At 38.8% G+C, this 19,984-nt stretch overlaps 1 protein-coding gene across 3 annotated transcripts; it reads right to left on the minus strand.

Annotated features, from left to right (window-relative positions):
* Nucleotides 1-1,092: 1,092 nt before the first annotated feature.
* DDX3X (DEAD-box helicase 3 X-linked) lies at nt 1,093-19,151 on the minus strand. Of its 3 annotated transcripts, XM_039334839.1 has the most exons (19): nt 18,948-19,147; nt 17,392-17,446; nt 16,693-16,743; nt 14,039-14,101; nt 12,054-12,185; nt 11,076-11,199; nt 9,950-10,117; nt 9,769-9,868; nt 8,689-8,824; nt 8,201-8,286; nt 7,431-7,529; nt 7,186-7,346; nt 6,918-7,062; nt 5,835-5,979; nt 5,418-5,599; nt 5,215-5,332; nt 4,420-4,576; nt 3,723-3,871; nt 1,093-3,600 (listed from the first exon to the last, which is right to left on the minus strand). In XM_039334839.1, exons 1-19 carry the CDS (start codon nt 18,990-18,992, stop codon nt 3,521-3,523), a joined length of 2,196 nt encoding a protein of 731 aa, XP_039190773.1. In that variant the 5' UTR covers nt 18,993-19,147; the 3' UTR covers nt 1,093-3,520. The 3 variants fall into 3 exon arrangements, with proteins under 3 accessions (XP_039190773.1, XP_039190774.1, XP_039190775.1); XM_039334840.1 differs by lacking the exon at nt 14,039-14,101 and having other exon boundaries at nt 3,521-3,600; XM_039334841.1 differs by lacking the exons at nt 12,054-12,185; nt 14,039-14,101 and having other exon boundaries at nt 3,521-3,600; nt 18,948-19,151.
* Nucleotides 19,152-19,984: the final 833 nt, after the last annotated feature.

Below are 19,984 nucleotides of genomic sequence, written 5' to 3' on the forward strand. Positions count from 1 at the left end.
GTTGTCAAGCAAACTGTCATCACACGACTGTGGGGGACAGTTCATCAGCCACTTTTTCTGAGGTCATTGTAATTTTGAGCCATTGTTAATTTAAGTTGCAACTCAAGAACTACCTGTATTGCTTTCTATGGGGTTAATTCCTGCTTATCCGAATGTTGGTACTAAAGAGAACATGTTCTGGTTGTTTCCTTATTTTCTCGAGCGGCGTGTAATACGGTTTGTTTTGTTAAAGGCTAAATGGTCTGAATGCCAACCCAACATTTCCTTTTTATTTTTAGTGCCACACCTCTCAGTAAGCAACTAATGACAAAACATAAAGCACAAATTAACAAAGCAATCTAATGCATATATGGATGCTGTTTCCCAGTTGATCAGGGAATTTTCATTGTCTTCTGCTAGCTGACATATCCCGAGTTGTTGTATGAACACCAGTCTTCCTTATTCTATAATGCTGTCATCTTTACCCATCGTGCTCAATTTTGCTTTTGATATTTTGAAAAAGCTGTAAACCACCTGTTACTGGAGGCTGAGCAGCAAATAAATTTTTACTACTATATTCTTGCTCTGCTATCCTTCCCCAAATGCTCATTCAAACCTAACACGCAACTAGTTTTCTAAAGTGACTAACAAGTTCTTACAGGTCACATTTGTTGACCCGAACTTCCATCTGTCTTGTCACAAACACTTATCACATACTCAGATCCTACAAAACAATTCTACTTCAATGGTCCAATGCATATTAAAATGGAGGTTAATGTAAATATAGTCTCCCAGTCCCAAAAGTGGCTTACTAGATGAGTGATAGTTAAGTAACTGCTGAATTATATATTTCTACTATATTATTATACTAAACAACCTCATCTACAGGTTGCAACCAATACTATTACTTATCTGTTTTGGATTACAGTATACAAAAAGGCAATAAATGGCTGTCTACCCCAAACCAAAAGGCCCCCCTGAAAGTTCAGTTCATGGTGCCCAGATTTAGTCAGAGATTAGGAGAAGCAGAATCATTAATTTTTCCAACCATCTGTTTTTTCTTATGGTTAAACCATTCATTCCACTTTTAGTAAGAATCAAAACTACACAGGATTCATTTCAACCTTTTATTTTATTAAAATTTGAGAGTAATGCACAGCACATGCAGTGCTAGCATCTAAACTAATACAATAAGCAATTACTAAACCTACAGTGACCTGACGCTCATATTGTTTACACTCAGCAAGTTTAAACCCATTCTTTGCATATGACTGAATCTTTATCACAACTGAAGAATATTGCTGGTTGTAAAACTCACTAAAATGCTATTGCTGAATGTACAAGTCACTGATTATGCCAATACAACAAAGATAACCACATGTTTGAGGATTGCAATGTGCCAGACATTCACTGAAAAAAAAAAAAAACCACACAACTAAACAAAACTCACGCAACGAACATCTGAGAATCTGGACACTTCACATCAGTGTTTTGAAGTGTTTCATTAATATCTTAAGACAAGTGTATCAAAACCTTGGCATGTTTAATTTTAAAGTTGCCAATTTTTGTTTTACTATCAGAAAGTTATGGCTACACTGCTAATGCCGGGTCTGCTTAATTTGACTTAAGAGTTTAATATGACTTAAACATTAAAAGCTCACACTACCCCGAAATATATAATTTCACGCATACGGTGACATTCAACATTCAAGTGCCAGTGTTTTTGTACTGTCTTTTGGTCAAGTTTCTTTAAACTTTCAAAGAATCACTTTTAGGCTTACAAAAATAAATATTTGTCAAAAATGTTCAATAAATATTACACAAAACTAGCAGCAAAAAGTATCTAGAAATCTGTCGTGTGCAAATAGTTTTCTTCCCAACCATTATTCCCATGGTCCCAGTTTTAGAATCTAGTTCCTTCTCCTTAGCCAAGCTGCGTTCAGTCTCCCAAGAGACAAAATAAGATTGGAAGTTAAGGACACGCACACAAGACATATAAAATTCTCTGAATGTGCAATAAAAGAAGTATTTTGTAAAAAGTTATGGGCAAAATGTACAAGGGCCTAAATCTAGACTAATTGAAATAGCACCATAACAAATGACTTCAAATACTGTCAAGTGCACCTACTTAAAGTTTAGTACAAGGCACAATACACTTGAAAAGATCTATTGCACTTTAGGAGATTTTGCTGTTGTCCTATGCCACTTAGAGAAAGAGATGGTAATAGCTCTGGCAACAGACGTTATCTCAGAGACACTAAGTGACAGAGGCCTTTTACTGTTGGAAATACTCATCTTTGGCCAGATCAGCATAACAAGACTAAATACAATGGAAACCTATGCAACTAAAACTGACTAAAACTGCACTTGATAGCAGAATTGAACCTTGTGCAGTTATGTACATTCCAACCTTTGTGATCTCAGAATTTGTTACTCTTCTGGAGCCATTTTACAAGTCTACAGTAAGCCAGTTAACACTTCAACGCAGCTTGAACAGAGTAATGTGAATCTGCATTAAAATAAAGCCTGCTGCATAATTCTTCCTGTTCATTCCCCCTTGACCAAAAAACATCAACACTAGCATGCGTTAAGACCAAAAAAATCAGTCAGGCCCTTTTAAAAAATGGACCTTCACTGTTATGGTCAGCCATTCTACCATTTCAACTTAATATGGCAGGCAATTTTGAAACGTCTAAGTAGATGAATTCTCCTAAAAACTATTTCAAGTTCAGACCTTTAAACATTCCCTGTAATGTTCTGCCTTCTATTGGCTAGCTCACATTAATAATCTGCCTAAACACTGGAATTGCTGTGTTTACTTGCATTTACTTTTAAAACAGTGCTTGTATGCATGCAATCCATACATCACCTCATTATCAGGACTGGAATGGCTTTTTAAAGACAATCAGGTTCGAAGTACCTATCCAGGATAGAGTGAGCAAATCAACTTTAACTTTGTACAGTTGTGCCACATTAGAAACTAATTCCATTGATATGCTTCAAGATGTTTTATTTTTCAAATCTCCAAGTATCAAAGCCCTAATGTAGGCCACCGCACAAGTTTTTTTTCTTTTGTTTTTGCAGATAAAGTGGATGAATCAATGATTCCTGTAAGTTGTATCACACCTGTGTGCCAAGGTTTGATTTTTATAAAGCCCAAGTTGAATAATTTTGCAAAGACAATTGATAATCTTGGGCATCACTGAGCCAACAGGACATCAAAATAAAAAGTTGTCTAAAGTTAAAGGCACAGTACATTAACAAATGATCCTCAGTCACAAAATTATAAATACAGTTTAGGAGTGGGAGTGGGGTTGGGTAGAGGAGTTAATCCTGACTACAATGGAGTCTTTAAACCTTCTTCAAAGTAGGGCTTCTGTTCCTTTCCTTCTTGTGACCTTGAGCTCCCTTAAAAAAAATTCAGTGGAGAATCACAGCTGGTAATGTACTGCGAGTTCTTGAAGCTACACAAGGTATAGTCTGGCTAAGTTACATGTGGTTTCCATATTAGCTTGTTTGGTAAGAATCTTCAGCAAGCAGATCAGTTGCCCCACCAATCTACCCCCTGAGAGTTATAGTTTCCTCCATATCCATCACTGTTATAGAAGCCGCCATAACCACCTATTAAGACAAAAGAAGAGAGAGAGAAATTTAAGATACAATGAAAATGTTCGCAAGACATTTTAACATAGAAAACCCTCTATCACCTTTCATTCCCAACCTAAACAGTACAAAAGATTTACCTCCAAATCCTCTGCTACCTCCGTGACCACCTCCACCACCACCACTGCGACCGCTACTTGCACGACTGCTGCCAAAACTACTGCTCCCACCACCACCGCTGCTGCTGCTTGTTCGATAATCTCTGGCACCGAAGCCTCCACTGAAGCGGCTGAAGGAAAACAAAAAGGTAGTCAGTCAGTATTTAAAATATCCACAAATCCCATTAAATAACCCCTCTAGCAAAGTTAATTCTTATATTCTGTATCTATTTTGCTATAGCATGCTCGTTATAGCTACTGTCTTAAATTCTTCAACTTTTTTTTTTTTTTAAGCTATCCATTATTCATTCTCTGCAGAACGTTATTTCAGAATTTCAACTGAACTGGCATCTAATTTCCCCAAACCAAAAAGTCTAACATAGTAAGCAGGGAACACCATGCATGCTGCCCTGAGCTCCTACAAAGAAAGTGGAATATAAATCTAATAAATAAGTACCATATTTACTACCATTTTCTCTGGTCTTTCAACAGTGAAACAGCCCCTTCACACCCTACTTTTCTGCAAAATGCAAAGGAATATTGGAACAGCAAAAAGCCCCCATCCTGAAAACACAGGAAGTAGAACACAGCTTCCAACCTAATGTAAAGTCAAACTGAGTGAAGCTCTAGCCAGCTATATGGAAGGCAGGTTTCTCAAACTTAAATTCATTCATGTTACCCTTTGGAACGTCCACGGCTGCTTCCGCCCTTATGAAGTTGCTCATATGCCATGTTTTCTAGCCAAGATGGTACTTCCTGCTTTGCTTCAACAAGTAGATCTAGCAAGTCTTTTGTGATATTTATGTTCCTCTCATTAAAAAATGATGTGGCAAGACCTAAAAGAAAAGTTAAGGAAACATGAGAACTTCAGCTATCTGTGCTTATTTTCAAAATGACACAAAAGCAGATAGTCCTTCCTAACCACTCATATTGAGCTTAGTTAACAGTAATTTATCATTGCATTTATGATACATTTGTTCCCCTTTTTGTATGAAGGATAAGCCATTGATGAGCTTTTCCTTCTACAGTACATGTTTTACAACACTGAAAGTAAAAACATGTCAAAACCAAAGGCATTTAAACGGGGATGTTATTCAAAACCTGGGATACTCTTTTCACAAATATATTCTTCAATGTGAAAATTTCTCAGAAATGCAATAAAGCTATCCAATGCCAATTTCCGTTAGGAATTTTCCAAACCTGGCAACAAGATTTGCAAGTTCATATACTGCCTTACAAGGAACTTACAAATTCACTCAATAATACATACTGATCTTTTCCAACAGGCCTTTATTGGTAGAGATCTCCTTAAAAGTACTTGCATCCTAATCAATGTCCATTATTATTTTGAAAAAGCTTTTTTCAGTAGAGGTTGGGAAAATTCTGAGCAGCTACATTCTCAAGTTATTTAGCACTTCTGCATATATAGATCTTAGCAACTACAAAACCCCCGCCAGGATTAATGCCCTCTTACCAAGATTTCCTACACGACCCGTACGGCCAATGCGATGCACATATTCTTCTATGTCACTTGGCAAATCAAAATTTATGACATGTTTAACATTGGAAATATCCAATCCTCGTGCCGCTACCTATTGAAGACAAGAGGGGAACCCTGAATTCCCAAAGTTAAAATTAAAAAGACACACAAAGCTATATAACCAAATATGTCCTTACTGCAGTGGCAACTAAGATGGGACTTCTGCCAGAGCGGAACTGATGTAATGCTTCTTCTCTATCTCGCTGAGAGCGATCACCATGAATACTGGTGCAAGCATATCCTTCACGGTACAGGAAATCCTCCAGGGAATCAGCTCCCTTTTTAGTCTCTACAAACACCAAAGTCAAGGAATCCTTGCCTGCATATACAAAGAATTTCATTAATTAATGGTTTACCTGTCAATATAGCACCACGCGATACAAACTAGTGCTATGATTGCAATAAAAAAGAAGTTACTAATCAAGCTAGTTGCAGGCAGATTGAAGTAAAAACAGTCAATTATAGGAGAAAATAGGAAGGGAAGTCTGCATTTTTCTCCTCAGCTAACACAGAGTTACATTAGATTTATGCTGGAATTCTTCCTCAGTCTTTACCTGTGGCATTCAAGAGATCAAGCAGAAATGACCGTTTGTCTGACTCTTCCACCCATACTACTTTCTGTGTGATGTTCTCAGATGTAGAGCCAACTCGGCCAACAGCCAGAAAAATATATTCCTCCAAGAAATCACGAGCAAGCATCTAAAAAAAATAGCACTTAATTAGCATAAATATGCATCTAACCATAGCTCATCAATCACCACAAAACTCTATGGGTGTACAGAAGTGTTCCAATAGGAACTATAGACAAGTTCTTCAACAGAAAAACTATTCAAGACCTCTGCTTATTTCTTTTTAACAAGTTTACCATAGATTCTCAGTCATCTAGGTCATGTTTGTCCCAAAGGTGCTGTTCAAAAGTCAACTGGACTTTCTTGGGTTTTTCCTTGAAAACATTTTGATTCTCATGCCAGAACTGAAGAAGCTTCTTAGATGAGAAACGAAAGGTTTTCAAGGAAAAAAACAAGAAAGTCCAGTTGACTTTTGAACACCAGCTTTGGGTTTACCATAGACCAGCGTGTCAAAACGCTGGCCCATGGGCCGGTTGCATCATGCAGAGGCCGCACCCACCCCAGCTCCAGCAATGCAAAAAAAGTCATGACATGTCACGTGATGAGTGATACCCGTGCCATAGACAATTACTTTCAGTGTGTTTATCGGTTTCCCTTTAATGCAGTGGTTCTCAACCTTTTTAATGCCGCGACCCCCAACCGGTCATAAGTCAAGGACTACTCAATCGGTCGTAAGTCGAGGACTACTCAACTGGTGCAGCACCGTTTGCAGAATGGGACTTTTGGCGGGCTCAGCAGGGCAGAGACAGCCTGGACAATTCCTATTGGCTTTTGAAAGCCAATAGAATTAGACTCTATTCAAGAGAGTCTATTCTATTGGCTTTCAAAAGCCAATAGAATAAAAGGGAGTAGCACAGCTAAGGAAAAAGGGGGGGGGGAATGGCGGACTGCGTTGTTTGGCGACCCCCGTGAAATGGTCGTTCGGTCCCAAATGGGGTCCCGACCCACAGGTTGAGAACCACTGCTTTAATGTGTTGAATCTTATGGAAAGTTGAACATCATAAATACCTGGATTTCCTTTGGAAAAGTAGCACTAAACATCATTGTCTGACGGACACCCTTTAGTGGCATAGTATCTTGTTCAACAATACGACGAATCTGAGGCTCAAAACCCATGTCAAGCATACGATCAGCTTCATCCAAAACCAAGTATCTAGAAAATACATAGTAGCACATAAAGAGTTCTATGATTCCATATTGACAAGGAAGCTCCAGAATATCCAAGGTTATCAATATTACAACTCTTATCATAAACATACAGAACCGTATTACTTACTTGCAGAAATCCAGGCCTATCTTTCCTCTCTCCATCATATCTACAAGGCGGCCTGGAGTTGCCACAAGCAAATGGCAGCCACGTTCCAAGTCACGTATCTGTTGACCAATGTCAGCACCACCATATACAACACAAGGACGGACTTTGGAACGATAGGCGAACTAGAGGGAAGAAAATCAAGAATTTCAGATCTAAAACTTTGTCTTGTGATCTGCTAATAAGCTCCCAGGGCTTGTAATATTTACCTTTCTAGCTTCTTCATATATTTGCACTGCCAATTCCCTTGTTGGTGCCAAAACTAATGAAATTGGATATTGTTTACGTCGCCCATACCTTCCATTTTCCTGTAATGTTAAAGAGCAAGATGTCACTGAAAATATAGCCCAATGTTATGCCCATTTCATTCTGCCCAATTATTTCCTTGAAGTTAAACAGCAATACTAATAGTCCTTGACATACGACCACAATTCAGTCCAAATTTTTCTATGCAAGGCAGTTGAGTTGCATTTTATTTTACCTTTTGTCAGTTAAGCGAATCACTGAAGTGATTCAATGAAGCAAACTTGGCTTCCCCTATTGACTTTGCTTGTAAAAAGCTGGCTGGAAAGGTTACAATGGGTGATCACATGACCCTGGAACAGTGTTGTCAGAAACACATGCCAGATGCCAACCACCTAAGTTTTGATCACGGGGATGTTGCAACAGTTTTTAAGTATAAAAAACTATCAAAAATTACTTTTTTCAATACCGTTAAAACTCTGAGCAGTCACTAAATGAATGGTTGTAAGTCAAGGCCTACCTGTGCTCTGTAGAGCATTTTTGTGCTGAAACAAAAGTAGTGCATGCCTTTCTCCCGCACAGGCAAGTGAGTGAGTTATGTTCCCAAACAGAAAGAGTTCGTTCCCATCACAAATGCCCACATTAACACAGAACTGACAACTGGAGAAAGCATGATGAAATGCACATTGCTGGGAGTTTTTCATAGATATTTATATGCTGCAAACCATACACTTGCCTTCATGGCTCTCAAAGCATCACCTGGGCCATCTGTATATATCTGACTCAATATGGGCAGAAGAAATGCAGCAGTTTTCCCAGAACCTAGAGAAAGGTACATTAAAAGTTGTTAGCAATGCAAAATCCTTTTATTTCTGAAAACAATTTCAATCACTAAGCAATTATTGCTTATTATTCTAAGTTATACAGAAACCTGTGTTAGCTGCAAATGGTTTTTATTCCAAATATATCATGCAAACTCAAATTAGTGGTAGTTAACCAATTACAGCCAAATGCAAAACAGCAGATTTTTACAATTTACCCAAACCCCTCCATTTGGAGAAGAGCATTTTCAGTATTTATTCAACACAACGTTACTTCAAAATACAATAATCAACCAGGTTTCTAAAGGAAAATTTTCTAAATCTGCACTGCATGGCTTTCATAGTTCCTAAATTTTATTTTTAATTCATTTAGAACATGCAACTATAACATAGACAGACTTACCTGTCTGAGCACAAGCCATCAGATCTCTTTTGTCTTTGATGATAGGAATAGCATATTTCTGAACAGGAGTAGGTCGAGTGTAGCGGGTGAGTTCTATGTTCCCCATGATAATTTCCCCCATGTCAACATCGCTAAACTGCAAAGGTATTTCAGTTATTAAGCAGTATTCTACATCAGTCCAACTACCTTAATAGCCAGCGTTGCACTCATACGGAGGCCTGATCCCGAATGGATGGAGCACTCCACCCTACTCACTGCCCTTGCTTATAGATTATAGAGGCTTGTTTGATTATAGAGGCTTGTTTGATTTAAAGCCTTGGTAGGAATTTGACTCTGAGGTGGCTGAGTGCTTGACGTCTAAGAACAATTCAAATGTATTCACAGAAAATCAGTTCTAAGCTTGACATTGAAGCAAACAGCTTTTTTCCATGTACAGCAGATTATCAAAAGCAGCTAATTATAATTCCTGGATGCAATTTTTTTTGGGGGGGGGGGGATCTGCTTTCCACTGAAGAAAATGTATGAAAAACAGGATTTATTTTTTAAAAAATAATTGGACTATGCTACACAATCAGCTCATGTCTTTTTTTTAAAGATTCATTTTTCACACTTACAGTTATTGGTCCAATGATCAAAATTTGGGCCACATGGCAACTGGCATGTACTTATGATAGATGCATTGTACCGGGGTCATGGGATCCCCATTTGTAACCTTCCCAGCTGGCTTCCGACAAGCAAAGGCAATAGGAGGAAGCCACCCAGGCATTAATATTACTTCTGTGTTAACACAATCTAGATATATACTGTACTATTTACAAATATAATCTGAATATAAAGACCCACACCTACACTTCATTAACAGTTAATAAGGCATAATAAGATGACCAAGTTTAAAAAGAATCAGACACAGAATTATAAGGCATAATCTCTTTCCAAACAAAATTACTAGCATAAAAATGGAACCAATGTCCTTTCTGAAGGATTAATCAATTAAAAAGTACTAATTTATTACTATATGAAAATTTAACAATTTTAGCACAAGTTACCAAATAAATGCATTATGAAACTTGTAGTACTTACACTTTCAATGTGTGGAGGACAGTTGTTGCCTGTTGCCTCAACTGGAATGTCATCATATTTTTCAAAGTTAATGCCTGTATTCCCCCCAGCGAACAGCTCCCTAGAATGAAAATAAGTCTATTGGTATCATATAGCATTGAATATTTCATTGAAAGTTGCCAGGTAAACCTTTAATACTCACTGTTCCACACGTTCACTTGGGGCAAGTGGTTTTGACCAGTCATCTTCATCACTTTTATCAGACCAACGACTGTTTCCACCACGATCAAATCGACCACCAAAGGAACTCCTATCACCACGACTCCCAATGCCATCAAAATCACTGCATCTTCCACCACGATCCTCAAACCTAAACATCATACAATATTGCATTAAATCCACATGTACGTGCTACTTTAAAGCAGCCTAGCAAGTTGGCAGCTTTAAATTATTCACATTTGGTTTAAAACAGATTGCATTATTTGAGGCTTAAGCCCATTTTGCTTTTCAGAAACATACTAACGATATAATCCAAAAAAGATCAGGTTTAATTAATTAACACTATAGAAATTAATAATTTCAGTTTTCTGTCATGTTAAGAAACCAACATGTGAAAATTTTGGGAATCATGCTGATATGAGGGCTGCAGCTTTTGCCTTTCAGCTATCAAAGGCTCTCTATTGTTTCTTTGCCCTCACTATCAGTTGTGGAGATTCAACTAAGTAGAAGGATTTTAACGATTCAGACTGCATTTATTCCATCTCTATTCTTAGTAATTAATTAGGAACTCTTGTATACCAAACTCTGGGTTCAGCTCCCTTTTCAGTCATGACATTCATGACCTTAAAGCCATTCCTTCACTCAGTACAATCTATCAGTACTTCATAGGATTCTTATGAAGATAAAAAGGGAGGAAACATGCATGCTACCTTGAACACTCTGATGGAAAGTGGGGATGCAAGAGTAATTAAAAAAAAAATCAAGATACGCTGTAATCACACCAAACCAAATAGTTACAGAACAGGCTTTGGATATAAGGACAAAAGTACCCATGCAAGATTTTAGATATGGCAAACCAAAAATAATTTTTCACAAATTCTGAACTAATCTATTAGCCAAAAGCAATTTTATAGGAAATGCTGAGTATTTTTTTCTAATTAAAACAAACACACAGACACCTAGCTATTGGCACCAAACAATTCAGACCAGTAACATATTAGGATTAGTGAAATGATTTTATTAAAACTAACTTATGATACAACTAAATTTCTGCAGACAATAGTAAAGATTTGCAGTTTTTTTTTTAAAAAATTAAACAAAGTGGTTACCTTCCTCTTGAGCCATTGCCACGTTCAGTAAAGAAGCTTGATTTTCCTGATCCACGTTCACTTCTTGCACCAAAGCTACTATATGCATCCCTGTCTCTGGCAGCATTCCATCCACCATCAAATCCTATAAATACAATTAATTATGAAATATTTCCAAAGATATTAACAGGTAAGAGAAAAGAAATATATTGAAAAGAACCATTAATATCAACAAGTAGCCACCAGTCTTCCAAAGATAACATCTGTATTTGTTCAAAGTCATACTGCCATCAAGTTAAGATGGCACTGACACCAAAAGAAAAAAGAAAAGAGAGAAAGAGAGAGAGATAGTTAATTTTGTAGGCAATGGCATTCAATATCCAGCAGCTGTTGATCCTTTCAAGCTGAATAAACCCACCTACCCTGGATACTTTTACTTCTGTTCAATGAGGAATGAGCCTATGGCATATCTCTAGAATACAACCATTAGGCAACCCATACTAAACATATGGTCATTTAAAACTTCACAATTTCACAACAGCTTGAAAACTGGATCATTTCAGGTTTCATGAATTTGCCCACATACTGACACCAGTTAAGAAGAAAGTCAAATGAAAGATTTTGAGAATCTATACCAGCCTTGACATGTAAAACCTGGAGAAGACAGTAATTGGAACAACTATTGGGCAGTAGCTTTAATATTGCTAAGTCATTAATAGAAACCTCTGATGTGAAAAGCTTTGACTCCAGGATTCAAATTGATCATCTTCAACTTTTTGTGGCAAGGATTCTAAAGACCCGTTAAAATTTGAGAACTATGATATCTGCTGCATTTCTGTTCAGGAGGGCAGCTCCATTAAAGCTGCTTGGTAAGAAAATTCAAAGAATTTCCCGTAAGAAGTTTCATGAGCTTCATACTTTGCCCTATCTTAAGCTCTCTATTTTTTAATCACTATTTAAGCACTAAGTTGGATAGAAGCGACAGGTCCCCACGCCCACCTCTGTCATCACGTCCAGATCCTCCTCTGGATCCAAACACATCGCGATCACGATCGTAGCCATTCATCCGGCTGTCACGATCATATCCATTCATATAGCCATTACCTCCACGAGAGTCCCAGCTGGGGGAATCTTTAGCAGAGAATAAAAAGTTAAACAATTAAAGTGTTAAATGTCACTTGTGCCAGCTCCACTGTAACAGTGTGACTTTTGCTGCCAGAAATTTACACTTAAGGGCAATTTTCTTTTTAAAAAAGGGCAACTTGCCCTCAAATAATTAAAATTGCAGGTTTCTCTGCATCTATGTTCACAAAATCTGCAAAATTTATGGATACTTAATTATGTAGCTGAACATTCTTAAGAATATTAAAAACATAACTATAACTGTACTATAGCTATGTATCTTGTACACCAATATTGCTGCCATGCAATAAGTTGAAGCACATCCTAAATAAAAACTGGTCAATTTGAAGCAAGTCCAGCACTAAGCTCAATGTCCAATGCTAAGCTCAAAGATACAATTTATTAAGCACACAGCAATTAAAAAGCACCACTCTGACTAGCCAGTGCTAATATGTACATTTTTTCAAATCGGTTTTTTTTTTTTTTTTTTAGAAAAAGCTGCTTGTACAGTACATTAGAAGTCTGCAACTATCATTAGAAAGTTCATGAAAGGGTCCAATCTGGGTCAGTCACCAGGACCAAAGGTTTAATCTTCTAAGCTTTCGGACTCAGAGCATGAGTCCAAAAGGTCAGAGGACTAAACCCTCTGGTCCCGGTAACAGACACAGATTGGATCCTGCAACATTATCCTGGGACGCATATATTTGCCTTCATTCATGAGCCCATGAAAAACTCATCATTCTAGTAAAAGGTTAGTTATCTGGTTTTTCTTTACAAACATTCTGAAGTCTCAGAATCACGCTCAGGTTAATCTCCTATAGAAAATGTGACCATGAAGCTCCCCGGAGGGGGGGGGGAGGGAGGGAGGGTATAAAGTATTTGCTACAACTAGAGCTGAAGGATTTTTTTCCTCACAAGCCAGGAAACACCAGAACAGGCAATGCGCCTCCCCGTTTCTCCACATGCCTCCAGTCTAAAATCCAATTCTTTAAGAAAGGGAAGTTTAAGGAAAACTGGACATTATGAACTAATCTGTTCAAAAGATCACATTAGTCCAGGGCTCCCCAAACTTTGTCCTATTATGTCTGACAGTATTTAATATGCCAACAAATTCTACTTTTAAAATCTGCCATTAATTTTATTATAGTATTTTGAATAAGCTATTCAAATTTGTGATCTTTCTAAATCTTTCAGAAACTTATCCAGTTCATAGATAAAATACTTACAGTTAATAATGGGAAAAGTACTAAGCCACCTGCTGAATTACCTTGAAAGATTCAGCACATTATGTTAGTGTATAACATTATATGAACGTGCCCACTAAACAGAAAACCTGTGTTTTATTTTAAAACTTGGAATAGATTTACACTACTGACGAACAGTTTAACTGCATTGCTGGTGAAGAAAATGTTAAATAGTTTTAGTACATGTAGCCATAAAAAGAACTATAGCCATTAATAACCTTAGATTTAAAATTAATAAAAGTGAATGTCAAGCTTTTTGTTACTATGCTGGTGTCCTGTTTAAGAACAAATAACTTTCTCACCTTGTAACCCTAAGTCTACAAAAGTGGATCCTGGTACTTGCTAAATTATAGGCTTTTAATAAAAACCAGTGTTACAAAAAAGTACTAAACTTGGAATGGAGCAAAAGAATTTAACATTTCTTCGCTGCCTGTGTCTTAATCATGTTTCCTTAATCGTTACACCAATAGAGGAACGTATTAACTTGAGGCAAGGAAGGCATGCCTGAGAATGTGCTTGAAGAAAAAGCTCAAACTGTTAGTTAACTGCAAGTTACTGCTTAGAGGCATGCTCCCAAACGGCAAACTTTAAAATCACCCCAGCCTGACACCAACTTACAGCTTCTTGATGGTGGCATCGAATTGGAATAGTAGTTTGCTGTATAGTTATGGATATTGTATGCTGCAAAAGAGCCATGAAAACTCCCATGGTTCAGTTCGAAAGCATATTAAAACATTGTTATGGAATGTCTCCAACAACTTTTTGGCAATCTTATCATTATGAAATGTAAAATTTCTGCAAATATATCAGCTTACCTTTGGTGACAGTAGAGCTCACATTTGGACAAGTAGAAGAACAAGCAAGTCTCTGAATTTTTGTGACCAATATGGACACCCCCCTCCTATCATCTAACACAGAGTGCTTAAAAAAAAACAAAGGAGCTGGCCAATCAACAGCTTAGGACAGTCAGAAATAAACATTTCTCACTACTTCCAAGCCTGTTTCAGTCCAGTAAAAAGCTGATTTTTATTCACTCATTCAAAATAGTATTATGAATCTTCTCTTTAATTGCTTTCAAGTACCCTTACCATGTTAATATCCCTTTGGGGAAGATTAACCCAAGCAGCTACCCACCTTCATCTAAGAGATCAGTTTGACTTTCTGTTTTTAACAAGAAAAACTTTTAATTCTTCTCCCTAATTAGTAAAAGGCCCCAAAATTACTTTATGAATTAGAATGTCATTGTGAAGCAACAGAATTGCTGCCCACTTCAAGTCTTTCATGAACCTTCCCACAAGGCCCAAGATGTTTTAGACCAGTGTTTCTCAACCTTGACAATTTTAAGGCATGTGGACTTCAATGTTGAAGTCCACATGCCTTAAAATTGTCAAAGTTGAGAAACACTGTTTTAGACCAACATCACTCCCAATCAGCAGTCAATATTTACAGTATAAGCCAAAATGTATGAAGAACACAACTTCTAGAAAATTACTAAAAATCATTCTAATGAGATGACCTTTTCCTTGTGTACTAGAATAGGTGAGAGATGCACTAATTTGTTAATCTTTGTTATGCGTTCATAACTCACACAATTTTAAAAGCTTCTCAAGTCTATTAACTTTTTACCCATGTATACCCATAGACTAAGATTAGCTATTTATGGTTATGGAAATCCTGGAAGTCAAAACAATTTTTCAAATTCTATCAAGTTTTAGCTTACAGTAAGTTCCACAGTGAAGACAAGAAACAGCCAAAATGCTCTAGTTTCAATAATGGGACAAATATATTAAAGAAAGCTGTACATTCAAGTCTTCTAAAATTTTCAAAAAAAGGTGAATGACCTAAGGGTCTACTGCTCATTGGACCACATGACCATATCCCTATAATTTTAAATTTAAAAATGGAAGATAGGTCTAAATCAATTGTTAAGAATCAATAAAAAACTGTTAAATGTAACTGCCACAAGACTACAACACAGAAACAAACTTGATATATTTTGCCCACTATTGTCAGCTTAAAATAATCCTCTCTCCCAAAAATTGGGTGTAAGCAACTTTCTTTCAAATCACAAAAAAAGATAAAAAGGGAAGTATCTAAACCAGTGGTTCTCAACCTGTGGGTCGGGACCCCATTTGGGGTCGAATGACCATTTCACCGGGGTCACCAAACAATGCAGTCCATCATTTTTTTCCACCTTTTCCTTAGCTGTGCTACTCCCTTTTATTCTATTGGCTTTTGAAAGCCAATAGAATAGACTCTCTTGAATAGAGTCTAATTCTATTGGCTTTCAAAAGCCAATAGGAATTGTCCAGGCTGTCTCTGCCCTGCTGAGCCCGCCAAAAGTCCCATTCTGCAAACGGTGCTGCACCAGTTGAGTAGTCCTCGACTTACGACCAGTTGAGTAGTGCTCGACTTACGACCGGTTGGGGGTCACGGCATTAAAAAGGTTGAGAACCACTGATCTAAACTTAACAAAGCTTGCATTAAATGTTATTTTTTATTTGTTTAGTATCTAACAAGATTTAATTCCTGAAATATGGGTCCTCTTGAGAAAACTCAGAAATTTGATTATCATTTCTACAACCTTTTTGATCATTATAATTTTATCTCAGAATATTTTTAATAACTAATTAACAGCTTTAGAAACTTCCTTCTATGAAGTTTTAAATTTCTAACCCTATAGGAGTGAGCAGGCTTTTTGAAAGAACAGCACCCACGCTAAACTGGAAAAAGCCTGGGTCTCTGCTTACTTCCATTTCTTTTATTACTAGTGTTTTCAAAATATTTCATTTCATAATGGATCCTTTCATAATTGCAATCTGAACTATCATAATTATCAATTATGTCATTCCACATTAGAATCAGTACTTGACAATGACTTTCAACATAACTTTCAGAAGAAACAATATTTTCTGCTGGCCCAGTATCATCATTGGTCAGGTATAGTAAATTGTATTATTACTTAAATAGCTTTACTGATGAAGTAAAAATGCAACTCTCAAATCACTGTCCTACTAACAGTATTACACTCAAGCTGAATTTTCTCTTGCAACCTTCATACTGTAAAAAATATCACTGAGTTAGTGTGCGAATCAACTCTTTTTTTATGTGCTTCCTTGCTACTTATAACCATAGATATCACTTCCAAGCTGTAGTATAGGATTCTGACTAATATTTAATGTTTTAGGGTGTCCTAATGCATATCCACCTATGAATCAAGTTTAAATAAAGCAATATTACTTCACAATTGAAATCTATACCAACAAACATACCCTGCTTTGAAGCTTCTCTATTCCGCAAATGAGGAGGAATGTACCGGCCTTCTGGGGGAAAAAAATACTTGTTAGTTTAAAAACCTCTGCTTTCTAGAACAATCCATCACAGTATTGTTCTTATACTTTTCATGATTGGAAGCTGTTAGTTTATAACTTTTACTTGGCTATTAAGATATAGAACAATCTTCTAAACAGTAGCATAATTTATAAAGTGTAGTTATGTAATAACCTACTTTGCCATTAACAGATTACCTCAGAATCATAAAGTAAAAATAAACAGTAACCCCCACTAATGCTTATATTGTATCATTTCCTTTGAAACCTATTTATCCCAATATTGTCAGAACGTAAAAAGTACAGTACTTGAATTCAATCAATAGTGGTTCTTTGGCAGTATAAAAGGAATAAAGATAGCACAGTTAGGTGATATTCCATTCCAACAAGCTCCAAGTTATAGGATTCAGAAATTGAATGAAGGTTGATCAAACACTGGATTTAGGAAGCATGCAGTCCTTAATGTTTCTTTTGAACCTCAACTGTCCAGGAAGATTAAAAAACCATTACTTAACCTTAAAGATCCATAACAAATATAAATACTGACATGGGATCAGAATAGTAGCTTATTTTTTACTGAAATGATAGGCCACCCATAAGATCTATTAATTCTAGCAACATATTCTTGAATTATGTACTTACTTGCTGTTCCTCCTCCACTCTGAGAGTCTGAGGAATTCAAGTCTAGACCAGCAAACTTAAAAATACACAAAAGTTATCATTAGTTACATTTTCAAATGAAAACCTGCCAAGTTTTAGCTTCCACACAAAAAAATCAAGCAATTTCACTAGCAATATCAAAGCAAGAGAAAACCTTATCTAAAACTTATTCATTTGCCTTATCAGTACTTTATTTATAGAGTAGGCAATTAAAGTGGTGTACCATCAGAGTGTTTTATATTGAAATTAAACATTTCAATTGTTTCCCAATAACTACCATCCAGATTTAAAACTCCTGATGCACATAGAAGCAAATCCTCTCCACCAGACTTCAAATGCGTTACAGCAGTTTTGATTTCTTTGAGCAAAATCACATTACTCTAAATAGTGATATGCTACAGGAGCCCTATGCAGTAAATCGCAGCTTTATACATTGCATTAGATATATCAATTCTTTTTATTTTAAAATAAACCTGCCCAAGTAAAAACGTTTATTTTGAACTTCGTCTAAATACACCCTCCTTCAAAAATCGCAAACTATGCGGCCGCCTGACGGGACCAGATAGATCTAGCTGGGAGAGTCGTTTCCTGCCTACTCTTTGCGTTTTCAGGCCGCAGCCGCGGCATTCCAGCTCTGCCGCAGCGAACGGCGACTGCGCTTTCCTAGCCTGCCGCTAATCCGGCGGCAGCGTCATACGCCTGCTCCGATTTCCCTGACCGGCTCTCCTCGATCCATTTCGGGAGCTGGTTCTAGCCCACCCCGCCCGCAGGACTTTACTCTGCCACCGCTCTCTTAACACTTCGTCTATGGGCAAGAATGGAAGCGAGGAGCGGAGCGACCGTAGTCAACGTAAAGGAGGAGAATCCGCCTTTCGAGGCGCGGTACCACCCTTTTCTCCCCCTTTTCGACAGGGGCCTCGAGGACAAAGGAGATGGGGGCGCGCGTGTCTGCGCGTGCGCGCGCACCTAACACGGGAAGCAAGAGCGGCAGCCGTAGTTCTGTGGCTCCCGCTCCCCGGCTGGGGAACCGCGCACGCGCTTCCCCCGTCCTCCCATTTCGTCATCGCTCGATGGCCGCCGTGGTCCCCCGCCCGCTGCAGTTCGAAGCCAGCGCCACCAGGGGGCCCGGCAGATGTAACACTCGCCAGAGCCGCACAAAGCCCCGGAACAGGCCCGGCCTGTCTCACACGGCCCAGGGGCGCTTCACCCTATCCTTCATGCCTCGGCGCGATTCTCCCTTGCCCTTCAACGCCCCCTCCCCCGCTCCTTTTTTCGGCCTACAACGATTCGCCCAAGCCGCCACAATTGCGGCCTCCAAAAAAGGAACTGCGTCACAGTCAAATACGCCACCAGAAGGCCGGCACAGAAACCGTGCCGGGCTGGTGGAGCGCGGGAAGATAGTAGGGTTATCACAAGGGCAAAGGAACGCGCTGAAGACTACGAGAGAGCCCCGAAGCCACATCGGCCACCAATGGGGGAGGGGCGAAAAGCCCTCGCTACTCCGGGCCCACCCGTCTTTTTCCTTCGAGTTCCCTCACCTGCTGATCTAGACCGAGGGCATTTTCCACTGCCACATGACTCATAACGAGAGATCGTTCCGGGAGGTCCCGCTCCGCGTAGAGAAATTCGGATTCACCAGAAGTAATACACGCCTCGCCTACAACAGTTCTCCCACCTCCGTCTTAGAATCGCTTCTCTAACTGAAACACCCCCCCCCGTTCGACCCGGGCCTTTATATATTCCTCCGCCCCCTCGCAGCCGCCGTGCTGACTTCAGCGCGCAAGCCACGCCCCTTCTTCCTCCTTTCGATCCCCTCCCCCCACCTCTGCTTGCTGCAAAAGGTATCGCGGGGAGAACTCTCCGCTCCGCATTAAGAGGTGGGGGGAGGGTGAAGAAATCCCAAGGCTACCGCGAGAACTAAAGTAAGTTCTGGACTCCTTCCGATTCGGGAGGCGTTAGATGGTACCGCGAGGCTTCCCTACACAAAGTTTATAGCGCTATTCACGCGAGATTCCCCCTCCTCTAGCCACCCCCTCCCTTCTGTTTTCGTTTCATAAAAACTCTAGTGGTTCAACCGGTTCCTGTAAGATCTCGCGAGATTTCTGTCAAAAGAAGTCTGCTCTTGGCAACAGTCTCCCTAGGTCACGTGAACAGCCCTGCTTAGTCTAGCCGCCATCTTAGAATATGAGCGGCTTTCGCTGCTGCAGTGGCGCAGCTCTGGGTCGCCGAAAGGGAGATGGGAGGAATTCTGTAAGGGGCCTGAGGCTTACGTCTGGAGGATTGCAAAAAGCAGCAGGAGAGTATATGAGTATGTCATGGAGGCATGATGTGACTCGTTTCTGCCTTGTGTGTGACCTAAATAGCGGTACCCTGGCAACAACGAGGATGGGTAATAACTGCTCCCGCCTCCTCACAGACCCGCAGAATCGCCGAACAATAAAGGGATAATGAGCTTTGTGCCTGCTCCCGCGTTCCTCATCAAGGGTAAATCCGATTTGATAACACGTCACTGTTACCCACACATATTTTAAAGCCATCCTCCTCTTCGCCGTTTTTCAAGTACTATTTTTGGCAG

This window comes from Crotalus tigris, unplaced genomic scaffold (assembly GCF_016545835.1).
Source record: "Crotalus tigris isolate CLP2741 ecotype Arizona unplaced genomic scaffold, ASM1654583v1 scf7180000017637.401561, whole genome shotgun sequence".
NCBI lineage: Eukaryota > Metazoa > Chordata > Lepidosauria > Squamata > Viperidae > Crotalus > Crotalus tigris.